General features: G+C 42.2%; 1 protein-coding gene across 12 annotated transcripts in view; it reads right to left on the bottom strand.

Annotated features, from left to right (window-relative positions):
- NBEAL1 (neurobeachin like 1) overlaps positions 1–14,339 on the bottom strand; it is a 94,295-nt gene that overhangs the window by 47,981 nt on the left and 31,975 nt on the right. For 9 of the 12 annotated variants that reach the window (XM_062004557.1, XM_062004554.1, XM_062004558.1 and 6 more), the window contains 4 exons: positions 4,952–5,038; positions 3,430–3,513; positions 1,847–1,945; positions 1,170–1,774 (listed from right to left, as the gene is read on the bottom strand). In XM_062004557.1, the coding sequence (XP_061860541.1) occupies positions 1,170–1,774; positions 1,847–1,945; positions 3,430–3,513; positions 4,952–5,038 (875 nt within the window). The remainder of the gene's footprint in view (positions 1–1,169; positions 1,775–1,846; positions 1,946–3,429; positions 3,514–4,951; positions 5,039–14,339) is intronic. The other 3 variants (XM_062004559.1, XM_062004562.1, XM_062004563.1) reach the window with 3 other exon arrangements.

Here is a 14,339-nt window from a genome sequence, read left to right as displayed (position 1 = left end):
CCTGCTACACACCCTTAGACACTATTATTCCAAGTGGAGGCATTAACTGCTGTACTATCAAAATCTGCACCTATCAAAACACAAATACACAAAAAGCACAGACATTGCAGTGAACCTCAAGAGATGTAGCTGTCTTATGATTAAAACTTACTGTAAAACAAAGCAGTTAGGTCAATTTTTAATAATTTTAATTTAGTCATGTGCTTTGCATTTCAAGCTGAAACTGGATTTTTTTTTTTAATTAATTTCAATACACTACTGTTTTAGCTTCCCAAAAACTAAAATAATGGCTTCATATTGCACATAAAATGACAGAAAATTGGTTATTTGCATAATATCACACTGAAATCCACTCAAAGATTTTTTGCTTTGCAGTGCAATTCCATCCCAGTTTTCTCAAACTACAATCCACTTAAGATCTTTAGTAGGACAAACTTTGGGAACAGTGTTGTGGCAGTTGAGCTGCTGGGCACCCTTCATCAGGCCTGTGCTACACAAACACAAAGGACAGCCACAGAAATCCAAGCGCTCTCCATCTGCCACTGTGATTATTAATAAACAGAAGTAACACTAAGTCACAGGGGTCTGGAAAACACTAATTCTGTTACAACTAGAATTGCATTCTTCAACATTTCCCCTGAACATGCAGTGCAGTACAACTGACTGATGGGTGCGAGAGATTCTTCAATTAGCATTCCCTCAATCTGCATTATGTTTGCTGCTGAATGTTAGTAACTAGAAAGTTCAGTTATACCAATCACCATCCATGTCAAGGCCTACTATTTATGAAAAGGAAATCTTCATTTGCTTCTTACCTTCATCTAGAAAACGGATTTCATGAGCTTGACCAGAAACAGAGAGAAAGGTGTTTTGTTTTGGGTTGGGGGCTTTTTCAAGTTGTTTTGTTTAAGCTATGAACCTTAACGTAATTGGGGGATACAGATATTGAAACTGTAGATCAGAAAGCATTGCAACTGAAAAACAAGATGTTGATTTCTGCAACACAACCTGACTCTAATGACAGATGAAACCACTTCCTTGCACAAACTGAGCACTATAAATTGCATTCTATGAAGATGAGCAGAAGTACCTCATGTCATAATGTAACATACACCGCAGAGAACAGACAACCTGCATTTGTGCTGCTGAAGTAGTTACAGTAACTATACCTATAGAGTTGCTTCCTCTTGCCACTTTTGCTAGATGTGCTAGGGTCCACCTGGTCCTGGTCAAGGCAGAGCCAAGCATTGAAAGAAAATGCAGAGCCTGGCCATTTATGAATTGATGGCACAGCGATCCCGGCCATGCTGTGGTACAGGTTGAAGTACTGCAAGGCACTAGCCATGCCCTGCTTGCGGGCCATCGCCAGAATTGCTCGCATCACTGGAACCACGTACGGATGAGCTCCTTTCGGCTCCTCAGTCCTCAGGAGCCGTATTAGTTGCAGCAGTTCTTCCGAGCCCATTGACTGACTCCCCAAAGAGCCCAGAAGGGCAATCAGGTTCTCTGCACAAGTACAATGGAGAGCAGAGCGGGAATTCAGCGTCTCAATGATACGGATGACCATGTTGGCATTGACACACGTGGCTCGACTCTGTCTGTTAATACAGCAGATCCGCCTCAACCAATTTGAGATGAAAATCTGCAGGTCATGTGATTCTAGCTCTGGAAGCCACTGGATAAGCAGCAATAAGGGCTGCACATTACTAATGCCTAGGATCCCAACAGCCATGTGGTCACCTTCGACAGCCTGAAAAACAGCAGAGCACTCAGACTTGAAATACAATTTTAAAAAGACTAGAAGCTCTGTTGGAGCATTTTGACATTCAAAGAAAGCACCTCTCACCATATTCATAAGTTCTTCCAGTAATTCCCGTGAGGGTTGACCCAGCGATTTTAGTACCTCATATATGTGCGCGTAACCAATCCTCTCCTTGAAGACCTCCTGAGGATAAAAATCCCAGTCTCACTAACAAATAAAATGGACAAAAATTGCTCATCTATAGCAGCAGGCTCTAATTTAACACATTAGACAAAATAATTAGAATGCAAGAACAGCAATTTACAGGGCAGAAGTCTTTTTGATAATATTTCCATTGTGCTATCTCTAGCACGCTGCAGTTGACAAGGATCTCACTGCCACATGCAGAAAAACAAATAGAAGGTCAAGTTTATACTTTAATAGTTACCTATACAATAATATAATTGCTTTGGTATAACTGAAATGTTGATTCTATTACAAAATAGCTTCATTTTTTTTGGTGCAAACTATAGCATGAAGTGACTATATTGAAAATTAGAAACATTCAGATATTGATGTTTGAGTGAAAGATTTTCCTCAACCACCTTGACTTAAAACCACTCATCCTAAACATTTTAAAAATTATAAAAGTGTTCAGAAAAACCTCCTTGGAACAGGAATTGATTTTACATTAAAAAAAAGATCAAGCAGTAAAATCCAAACTGTAACATCCATTTATGGTCTAGTTACTAAACAGCCAACACATCACACAAAATGGTTACTCTTCTCCCAGATGTGTTCTGCACTGAAATGAATATTTTTTTTTTTTCTTTAAAAGGATGAATGTCAGAACAAGTCAGATGATTGTAAGGTAAACACAGAAAGAAGAAATGTGTATGTTGCAACTGAAGTAAAATTGAAAACTTTACTGACCCTTTGTGAATCACAGACAGTGCCCACCTCCAACATACAACTCTTAACAGGCTTTCCAGAGTCAGTGGAGAAACAGACACTCTGGAGGAGCACAACTGACTGTTGTTTTTTACTCAGACTCTACTGCAAATAGCAACCAAACCAGGTAACTCAAACTTTTCTTTTACCCTTCACATTTTCCCTGTGCAAAGACTAGAGAATCATTCAACCATGGAGTGAATTTGATTAATTCAGCAATCTAGGAATAAGCACACTATTTTTCTATGGGCTTAGCTTCCAATCAGGTTAAGAAACTAACCACAACCAATCCATTTGGCAAACCACAATAACTACAAAGAAAGGGTAAGGGAACAGCAAGACCACCATCAGCAACACTATCCTGAGTTCATTGAAAGCCATGATAAAATTATAACACAAACTCCTACCCGAAAAATTCCTACCTGCAAACACCCATTAATTTTACCCCACATATTCATAGGATGAGTAATGATGTTTGTTTCTTCACAAAGGTTCCAATTGCTATTAACAGTCTGACCTTCCAGTTTTGACAGAAAGATGGCTCTGTGTCTAGTCATCAGGCACATATAAAGGGATAAGGGAAGCTAATCAACTATTCCTATCTAATAGGAATGTGTGACCATAATCTGTTCATGTTCATCAGCAAGATTGATCAAGATATTGTGATAAAAACACTAATTGGAAACAAGATCAAGAAGCCTACTGCAAACAGACCTCTGCATACATACTGTTGTTACCTTAGCAGCTGGAGACTTGTGCATTACTGCTGTGAGTGCTTGAATGGTGGATACTGCCAAGCAGTCTAGGTGTCCCTGAAACACCTGAAAGTAGCAGGTACATAAGTTAAACACAAATGCACAAAGAAAGTTAAGCTCCACAATGTAATCTGTGCCCTCCTGGCAATAGGGAAAGCAAAAGTTTGCTAACGTGCTGCAAAAATCACCTCCCCACCCATCAAGAATTCACAACCCCATGGCCTACAAGGCATTACATAGCAGTAGACAACTAGTCACATACTTCAAGAGGAGAAGCAATCACAACATACACTGCACTTCAAATACTCTGATGGACAAACAAGTTTTCCTCATGCGGCTAATGGACAACCTCAAGAGGGAGGGAGGAGAACAAATTATGAATCCTCTTGCAATATATGTGTGTGTGCTGCTGGACAATCAGCCACCTGCAGTTCATACAAAGTGTCTTCCTCTCCATTTAAGACCCTACACACCAATGCAACACACACACACAAGTGACAACTAAATTCACACCAGCACAGTAAGGTGGCTGCTTCACCCATAGCTTCATCACACTGATTAACATCTCTTTTTCCAATTTAAGTCATCTTTTAAATTTCTTTTTCTGTAATTCTTGTTTATATTGATATTTCTACAGTGCTTTTAAGAACAAAAACATTGGAGCACAATTTCACATTCATCAGTAAACCCAATTAGCAAAGCTGTGCAAATAAACAAACTCTGTTTCATTACCTCTGAAATATTATATGCATATCAGATGTATTTTGAAAAGAAAATGTCAAGGATCAGAAGACAGTATGAAATGCAAAGAAACATTTACAAGCTGTTAGTGTTGCACTGAGTTTTTAAATAAGCTAGAGCTATTAGTTAGAATCACAATTTGTAGATTACCATACCTTGTATTTAGCATTTCTTTACATTTTTAATCAGAACAAATCATTCTACTATAACATCAATACAAGAACAATTTACATTTGAAAGTTGCCATAATATTTTGGGAAAATTAAAGCAACAGGCTATTCCAACCTCCCTGATTCAGCCTGTCCATTGTTTTGTGAACATCCGTTCTTGATGACAAGCAAAGAATCAGGACATTAATTACAACCATTGAGAACCACAAACAAGGCCCCAGAATCCAAAACACCACAGTGCTGAGACAAAGTAGTAAAAAAGAGGAAAGGGAGGGTAAAAAAATCACCATCAGGTTGATTTAATTTATTTAGATTTCATTCATGTACTTCACCTTTTCCTTAAAGAATTGTAACCAAGTCTCAATCTATTGTAAATATCTGCATTTTGAAGAAGGCAAATAAAACTGAGGTTGAACTCAACCCGTTACTCAGAAAACATATTTTCCATAGACAGGAAATACTGAATACTGCAGCTACACAAGTTCATCTTGCTGCAAAAGCTTTACAGAGGATGGTTAAGGTGAAGCACAGGAATCTGTTTTCCTGTGATTGTCTTGACTTCAATTGAAGCAAAATACAGGTTAGGTAGGTACCTGGTCCTCATTCATTTCTGTCAGTAATTTGTTGGCAAGGTCTTTCTCACTCTTGTCTGCCACTTTATTGTTAGCATTTAAAAATAGCTGTTAGAAACAGAGACAAGAATAATGGAAATAATTGCATTAAACAGTTACCTGCAACCAAACCTGTGGAGGCTGCCTTGGATTTATATCTTACATTTTGAAAAAAATTGGTGAGAGAACATCCTCTATTAATATTAGCCTTCTATTAGTTCTTACAATACTGAAAACTACTATTTAGCAAAAATATAATGTAATCACTTTTTTCCCCCCCTCAGAATTAAATTAAAATATATAATCACCAAGACAAGTAAACAGATCTATCTGGAATTTACACTTGTCACTGGCTTAGCAACTGTGATTTCATTTACAATATGCAACATAACAGGATGCTCCCAGAATTTACTCCTAAGAAATAAAGACAACAGTGGGGTATTAACAAAGGAATGGATACAGATGTTTCATAATTTTCCACTTAAGTTTCATCCTAGGTGATGTCTGAAGACAGCTAGACAGAGTATTTTAATCTTCAAACAGTAACAACAGAATTTCTGGGGCACATAGGCTTTAGGACAGAAAGGTAAAATAGCTGTGCCATCATAGTAAGAATCAGACAGGTCGTAAATAGATTTAAATCACACATATATCTGGATTACATCTTCATCTAAGAAATTGCTCTGTGTATAGTAGCTAGATGCCTAGTCAGTTCTTGAATTTGCAAGTTTAAAGCTCACAAATATCTTCAGAATCAATTGCATTCATTTTCTATACAAAGTTTAGCTGTCACCTAATCAGGAACAAAACATCATCTTTTGCTTTCAGATACCTTGATCAAATGTTTTAAAAATCCCTTCAGAAAACAAAAATGGAATAAAACTTTTCTTTAGTGGATAAAAACTAAGCATTTGTCATTTTTTAATCTGCTATCTAGTCTCTCTGAAGAGGAAATATTGGAGAAATTGACTTCCGTAAATTAGGGAAACTGAAGGACAACATTCAATTTATTACTCAGATCTACACAGGTGTGAAAGCACATAGTTAAAAACATAAGTCCTTCTGAACTTCTATCACCATCACTGCAGTTACACTGCTGAGTAACTATAATATGCCTCAGAGAGCGATAACATTAACAAGTGGCAATAAGAACGTTGGACAAACACACACAGACATGCAGAAAACCCATTTTTTATATAGGTTACTCCAATTCTGACAATATATATAAAAAGGAAATATATATTTTTATTACAATCTCTATATGTTTTTCATTCTATTTAAAATCTATTCAGAAAATAACATTTTTTAAACAGGCACACTACTAGAGGTCCTTTTGCTTGATCAAAGCCTGACCCCTAAGAGTTCAACACATCAGAAAAGATACAGAACTAACAAAGCAGCTTGTAAAATGACCTTCAGTATGGAATAAGCACCTCCTGATACATCTAAAGCACAGTCCCTCTTTTCAGATGTCACAGACAAAAACTAACATTCAGATCATCAAAACTTAAGTGAGGTGTTTTGAAAAGTTCTTGTGAAGACTTATAGCCCTAGAGTATAGTTAAAGGAAGACAGTTTGCACATAAGCCTTCAAACCAGAAAATATGAAAAGAAGATTTAAATTTCAGAAGGCTGTTGTATTGCAAATGACTAGGAATTATGATTACAAATACGGTTTTCAATACCCCAAGTTCTTTGGCACATCTATAGCAGAAATAGCAGTACAGATTTTCTTTACGCCTTTCCATGGAATTTTCTTGCACTTAAAATTTGCTGAAGATCTAATATCTTTCTGAGTTTATGTGTCTCCTGCTATCTGTAGAGCTGCAGAACAAGCTTTACATAGCTTGCTGACGAATCTGGTAGCAAGATTTTCATAGGTAAAGAAAAAGAGATCTAGGAACACGGTGTTCACTCCCAGTTAGTAAGAAGAAATCCTAATTCTACAGCTAAATTAATCTTTGCTATGTGGCTTTGAAAAAGAACGGAAATACAGTATATTGGAAAATACAAATATACAGTGTCTTCCCAGCCTACTCTTCTAGGCCCCACTTCTCTTCCTTGGGGCTATTTTGACTTTGAAAGGTTAAAACAGCCACACTACATAGCAAACTGGCAGTACTGATATCCAATCAATCACAGTAATATGCAAGACTATGACAGGGAAAAAACCAAAGAAATGCATCTTATGACATACATACAGGCAGAAAAAAATAACAGGAGCAAGTTGCTGTAGTGGGTCTGGGACGGTAGTGATTTTCCACAGCAGCTCCTGCAGTGCTGTGCTTACTGTTGATATCAATATTATGACTACCGCTTGCACAGCATCAGGGCTGTCCCTCCAGCATTCCTTCCCCCACCTTCACCAATAGCTGTGAGTGGGCATGATCTTGGGAGGGACTATGGCCAGGACAGCTGACCCAGGCTGACCAAGGAGATATTCCATACCATATGACGTCAGCTCAGGAATATAAACTGGGGGAAAGGAGCAGGAAGAGGAGGCGAGATTCATTTCTGGCCTTCCCAAAGCAACCGCTACGCGTACTGAAGCCCTGCTTCTCGGGAGGTGGCCGGACATCGCTGCTGATGGGAAGTAGAGAGTAACAGCTTATCTGCTTCTGCTTTGCTTCCCGCGCGCGCGGCTTTGCTGCTTATTTATTAAACTGCTTTTATCTCAACCCACGAGATTCCCATCTTATTTTCTCCCCTTCCCTGGCTTGCTGAGGAGGTGGGGGGTAAAGCGGTGTGGTGGGCACCTGGCATCCAGCCAGGCTCAAACTACCACAGCCCTTTTGGCGCCCAACGTGGGGCGAGATAATAGCAGATTTACATTAACTGCATTGCAATTACAGTAAACCAATGAGAGCAAAGTTCCTGTGCTGGTCACGGAGCCTTGCTGTTATGCAGCTTATCTTACACTTTCTAATGTTTGGGAACATGATGCTCCTAACATTGACTCTCGGCTGTGCTTTAACCTTAATAGCTTTGCTAAGCTGGCTATATAATTTTGTGAAGAGGATGAAAGGGCCTGGGAACATGATGGCCCAAATAATAATAGCAAGTCTCATTCTGTTACTGATGAATTTAGTGTGCTGTGGGAGCTATCTTGTGGAGGCCATGGGGCAAAGCACCTCTTTCTCCTCAGCTCGGACTGATCTAGACAATTCTGTTACACAGACTTCCCAGGTCCTTAGTCACCCTTATACGAGAGTTTTAATATTACTAATTAACATGGTTGGTATATTATATATCTTGTGGAATCTGGAGTCATCTGGGTATCAGAGAGTACAAATTTGCGATGGAAACATGTTAAAATGCCCCCTGAAGCGGCCAGTCCCTGGGTGGCAGGGTATGTGGATGAATTTAGGCAAATTCCTAGGACGGTTATCACCTCCTGTAATCTGGGATTTCACATCTGAACAGATAAAAAACCCTGCTTTACTGACACGCTACCTGATAGAAGGGTGTCTTACCTACCCTAATGAGGCCCATCAGGTTCAGGCATTATACTGGGGCCTAGCCTCTGCCTACCGAGCTGCATTCCAGTCCTCTCAGAGAACTGTAATTGAAATGGAAACTCAAACGGTACCTGAGACCAACATAGTTGAGTCAGTCACAGTCCAGCCCTCTCAGAGAACTATGGCCGAGGTGGAAATTCAAACTATACCTGAGACCAACATAGTTGAGTCAGTCGCAGTCCAGTCCTCTCAGAGAACTATGGCCGAGGTGGAAATTCAAACTATACCTGAGACTACCATGGTTGAGTCAGGGAACCAAACAACAACCACAGTGGTTGCCCCAGTAGTGAAAAAGAAGCAGTGGATAAGGAGGTCAAGTCCATATCATCGATTAGTAAGGGCAGACGAGGAGGAAGAGGAAAGGCTAGAAGAAGAAACTGGTCCTTCGGTAAGGAGATCAGGAGAAGTGAGAGAAATCGAAAAGGAAATGGAAACTACTCGGTCCCTCACCTCAACAGAACTTAGAGATATGCGAAAAGATTACAGTCGCCAGCCAGGTGAGCGGATTGGTGCCTGGCTGCTCCGATGCTGGGATAACGGGGCTGACAGTCAACAATTGGAAGGCAGAGAAGCCCAACAGCTAGGATCTCTTGCTAGGGACCGGGGAATTGATAAAGGCATTGGAAAGAAAACCTCAGTTTGTAGTCTCTGGAAACGGCTCCTCTCAAGTGTACGGGCAAGATACCCATTCAAGGAAGACCTTGTAAATGCCCGAGGAAAGTGGACTAGAGCTGATGAAGGGATCCAATATCTAAGGGAATTAGCTGTGTTGGAAGTCATCTATGGTGATCTGGATAATGTCGAGGCCTCCACAGATCCAGACGATGTCCAGTGTACACGGGCCATGTTGAGAAAAGTGATCCAGAGTGCCCCAGCTACATATTCTAATATCCTGGCAATGGTGTATCATCCAGACATGGACATACCAACAGTGGAGAGGGTATCTTCTTGGTTACAGAACTATGAAGAGAGCCTCTGCATCTCCTCATCAGTGTGGGATGATGGCCTGATTGTTAGATCTGCCTCAAGAATTCAGTCATCCACTGTCCCGACCAGGGGAAAGGGAAGTCCCAGACGCAGGAGTACACCGCGAAATGAACTCTGGCTCTTTTTGCGTGGCCAAGGAGAGGATATGAGGAAGTGGGATGGTGAACCCACTTTTAAGCTAGAAGCGCGTGTACGTGAACTAAGGGGGAAGGCAGCTGTTAGAAAAGGACCGCCCAAGAGGGCTGTCAGCAGAGTGGCTGCCAAAACAAAAGAGGACAATCAACAATCTCCAAGACATAGAAGAACTGCAACTACTTCCTTCGAAGCCAATGAGGAGACTTCAGGTCTGCAATTGCAAGGATCAGATAGCGAATACTCTGATGAAGAACAGAAATAGAGGGTCCCTGCCTCCAGCCAGGAGGAGGAAAGGGATGACCGAATCTACTGGACTGTGTGGGTTCGATGGCCTGGCACATCAAACCCACAAAGGTATAAAGCCTTAGTAGACACAGGGGCACAGTGTACATTGATGCCATCAAGGTATAGAGGCACAGATTCTGTCTGGATCTCTGGAGTGACAGGGGGATGTGAAGAATTATCTGTATTAGAGGCTGAAGTGAGCTTAACAGGGGACAAATGGAAAAAACACCCCATTGTGACTGGTCCAGAGGCCCCTTGTATTCTTGGCATAGATTACCTCAGGAGAGGGTACTTCAAAGACCCCAAGGGGTATCGATGGGCTTTTGGTATAGCCACTGTAGATACAGAGAAAATCAAACAACTCTCTAATTTACCTGGCCTCTCAGAAGACCCTTTTGTTGTGGGATTGCTGCAAGTTCAAGAGCAACAGGTACCAATTGCTACCAGGACAGTGCACCGGAGGCAATATCGCACGAACCGAGATTCCCTGGCTCCCATCCGTGAGTTGATTCATCAACTGGAGGCTCAAGGAGTAATTAGCAAAACTCATTCTCCATTTAATAGTCCCATATGGCCTGTGAAAAAATCTGATGGAGGGTGGAGGCTAACAGTAGACTATCGTGGCCTGAACGAAGTGACACCACCACTGAGTGCTGCTGTACCAGACATGTTAGAGCTCCAGTATGAACTGGAGTCAAAAGCAGCCAAGTGGTATGCTACGATTGACATCGCTAATGCATTCTTCTCAATTCCATTGGCAGCAGAGTGCAGGCCACAATTTGCCTTCACATGGAGAGGTGTCCAATATACCTGGAATCGATTGCCCCAGGGGTGGAAACATAGTCCTACTATTTGCCATGGTCTAATCCAAACTGTGCTGGAAACGGGTGATGCCCCTGAACATTTACAGTACATTGATGACATAATTGTATGGGGCAACAAGGCAGAAGAAGTGTTTGAGAAAGGGAAAAGAATAATACAGATTCTCCTGAAAGCTGGTTTTGCTATAAAAAGAAACAAAGTAAAGGGACCTGCACAAGAGATACAGTTTTTGGGCATAAAATGGCAAGATGGGCGTCGGCATGTGCCTATGGATGTTGTGAATAAAATAGCTACTATGTCTCAACCGACTAATAAGAAAGAAACACAAGCTTTCCTGGGCCTTGTGGGATTCTGGAGGATGCATATCCCAGGTTATAGTCAGCTTGTGAGCCCTCTCTTTAGAGTCACCAGAAAGAAGAACTGTTTTGAGTGGGGCCTTGAGCAACAACAAGCTTTTCAACAAATTAAACAGGAAATAGCTCGTGCAGTCGCCCTTGGGCCCATCCGTACAGGACCAGATGTGCAGAATATCCTCTACACTGCCGCTGGAGAGCATGGTCTCACCTGGAGCCTCTGGCAGAAAACATCTGGAGAAACCCGAGGTCGACCATTAGGGTTTTGGAGCCGAGGATATCGAGGATCGGAAGCCCACTACACCCCAACTGAAAAAGAAATACTAGCAGCATATGAGGGACTTCGAGCTGCTTCAGAAGTCATTGGCACAGAAGCTCATCTCCTCTTGGCACCACGTCTGCCTGTGTTACACTGGATGTTCAAAGGGAAAACCCCTTCTATACATCATGCAACCAGCGCTACATGGAGTAAGTGGATGGCGTTGATTACACAACGATCTCGGCTGGGGAAATCTAATCGCCCAGGAATCCTGGAAGAAATCATGGACTGGCCAGAAGGCAGAGATTTTGGAGCATTGCCTGAGGAAGTAGCTCGCGCCCAAGAGGCACCACCATATAATGAACTATCAGAAGATGAGAGGCATTATGCTTTGTTTACTGATGGATCCTGCCGCGTGGTAGGAAATCATCGTAAGTGGAAAGCTGCTGTGTGGAGTCCCACACGACGAGTTGTTGAGGCCACTGAAGGAGAAGGTGAGTCAAGTCAGTTTGCTGAAGTGAAGGCTATCCAACTAGCTCTAAAGATTGCAGAACGAGAGAAGTGGCCAGTACTCTATCTTTACACTGACTCCTGGATGGTGGCTAATGCTCTATGGGGATGGCTACAGCAATGGAAGAAGACCAACTGGCAGCGCAAGGGTAAACCCATCTGGGCTGCTGCATTATGGCAAGACATTGCTGCTCGGGTGGAAAATATGACTCTGAAAGTACGTCATGTAGATGCTCATGTGCCAAAAAGCCGTGCCAATGAAGAACAATGGAATAACCAACAGGTAGATAAAGCTGCTAAAATTGAACTAGCTCAGGTAGATCTAGACTGGGAGCGTAAAGGTGAGCTATTTATAGCTCGATGGGCCCATGAAACATCAGGACATCTGGGAAGAGATGCAACATATAGATGGGCTCGTGATCGAGGGGTGGACTTGACCATGGAAGCCATCACACAGGTCACCCATGAATGTGAAACATGTGCTGCAATCAAGCGAGCCACACGAATCAAGTCTCCCTGGAACAGAGGCCGATGGCTGGGTTTTCAGTATGGTGAGGCCTGGCAAATTGACTATGTTGGACCACTACCACGAACACATCAAGGCAAGCGGTATATACTCACCATGGTGGAAGCAACTACTGGTTGGTTGGAAACATACTCTGTCAACCACGCCACTGCACGAAATACTGTCTTGGGTCTTGAAAGGCAAGTTTTGTGGCGACACGGCACTCCAGAAAGAATTGAATCAGATAATGGAACTCATTTTCGAAATAATCTCATAAACTCCTGGGCAAAGAAACATGGCATTGAGTGGATATACCACATCCCCTATCACCCACAAGCCTCTGGAAAGATTGAGAGATATAATGGGTTACTAAAGACCATGTTGAGAGCACTGGGCAATGGGGCATGGAAGCAGTGGGATAAAAATTTAGCAGAAGCCACTTGGCTGGTCAATAGCAGAGGTTCAACTAACCGTCCTGGTCCTGCCCAAACAAAACCACTACATACTGTGGGAGGAGATAAGGTCCCTGTAGTGCACCCAGGGAAATGGCTGGGGAAGGCAGTATGGGTTGCACCTCCCATGGGAAAAGGCAAACCCATTCGTGGGATTGCCTTTGCTCAAGGGCCTGGCTGTACTTGGTGGGTGATGAGAAAGGATGGGGAAACTCGATGTGTACCTCAAGGAGACTTAACCTTGGGGGAAAAATAACCTGTTATGTGAGTTATCTGTTGTAGATGAACTTTGCAAGAAAAACCGAACAAGTGGACAAACCAAGCCGGTGCTGGTGCCCAACACTGAACATACTGTTTCCCCTGGCCTGGATATTCATCTTGATGGATGAGACAGAAGTTATGACCTGCTCCAGTGAACATCTACAGAGAATGAAAGATATAAGAATGTTGTTTGTTTGTTTGATGCAAGATGCAAGAGGGAATACAAGAATGATGTTTGTCTGTTGAAGAGTGGGGGTACTGGTTAATGAGAGTATATAAGAATGTATATGGATTGTTAAGATGGTTTGTCTGAGCATGACATAAATGGTATGGAATAAGGGGTGGAGACTGTAGTGGGTCTGGGACGGTAGTGATTTTCCACAGCAGCTCCTGCAGTGCTGTGCTTACTGTTGATATCAATATTATGACTACCGCTTGCACAGCATCAGGGCTGTCCCTCCAGCATTCCTTCCCCCACCTTCACCAATAGCTGTGAGTGGGCATGATCTTGGGAGGGACTATGGCCAGGACAGCTGACCCAGGCTGACCAAGGAGATATTCCATACCATATGACGTCAGCTCAGGAATATAAACTGGGGGAAAGGAGCAGGAAGAGGAGGCGAGATTCATTTCTGGCCTTCCCAAAGCAACCGCTACGCGTACTGAAGCCCTGCTTCTCGGGAGGTGGCCGGACATCGCTGCTGATGGGAAGTAGAGAGTAACAGCTTATCTGCTTCTGCTTTGCTTCCCGCGCGCGCGGCTTTGCTGCTTATTTATTAAACTGCTTTTATCTCAACCCACGAGATTCCCATCTTATTTTCTCCCCTTCCCTGGCTTGCTGAGGAGGTGGGGGGTAAAGCGGTGTGGTGGGCACCTGGCATCCAGCCAGGCTCAAACTACCACAGTTGCAAAAATAGCATAGCTGTTCCTGTTTTCTTAGATTCCACCATTTGTTTATATGAGAGCAGAAACAGAGATAGAGTCTCCATGAATAGGTAAACATCATGCTGCTTGATGATTCAAGCGGTAACTAAAAAAAAAATTTCATATAGAGTACAAGGTCAGTACAAAAATAGGCAGACTCCCAAACAGAAGAGGAGAATGGAAAGGTCAAACAATGTATTCTCAGGAGGAGTTGAACTACAAACACTATTCAACACAGTTCAAGTCAATTGGCATTCTGCCACTGATTAGAACTACAGTTAAGACATAATCCAAACACATGGTTAATATATCACTGCACTGAAATATGTTCTAATCCAACACCTAAATGGATTTCAGTA

The sequence above is a fragment of the Colius striatus genome, chromosome 11, assembly GCF_028858725.1.
Source record: "Colius striatus isolate bColStr4 chromosome 11, bColStr4.1.hap1, whole genome shotgun sequence".
Lineage (NCBI taxonomy): Eukaryota > Metazoa > Chordata > Aves > Coliiformes > Coliidae > Colius > Colius striatus.
Note: the sequence above shows the minus strand (reverse complement) of the source record. Positions and strands in the feature narration are given on the sequence as shown.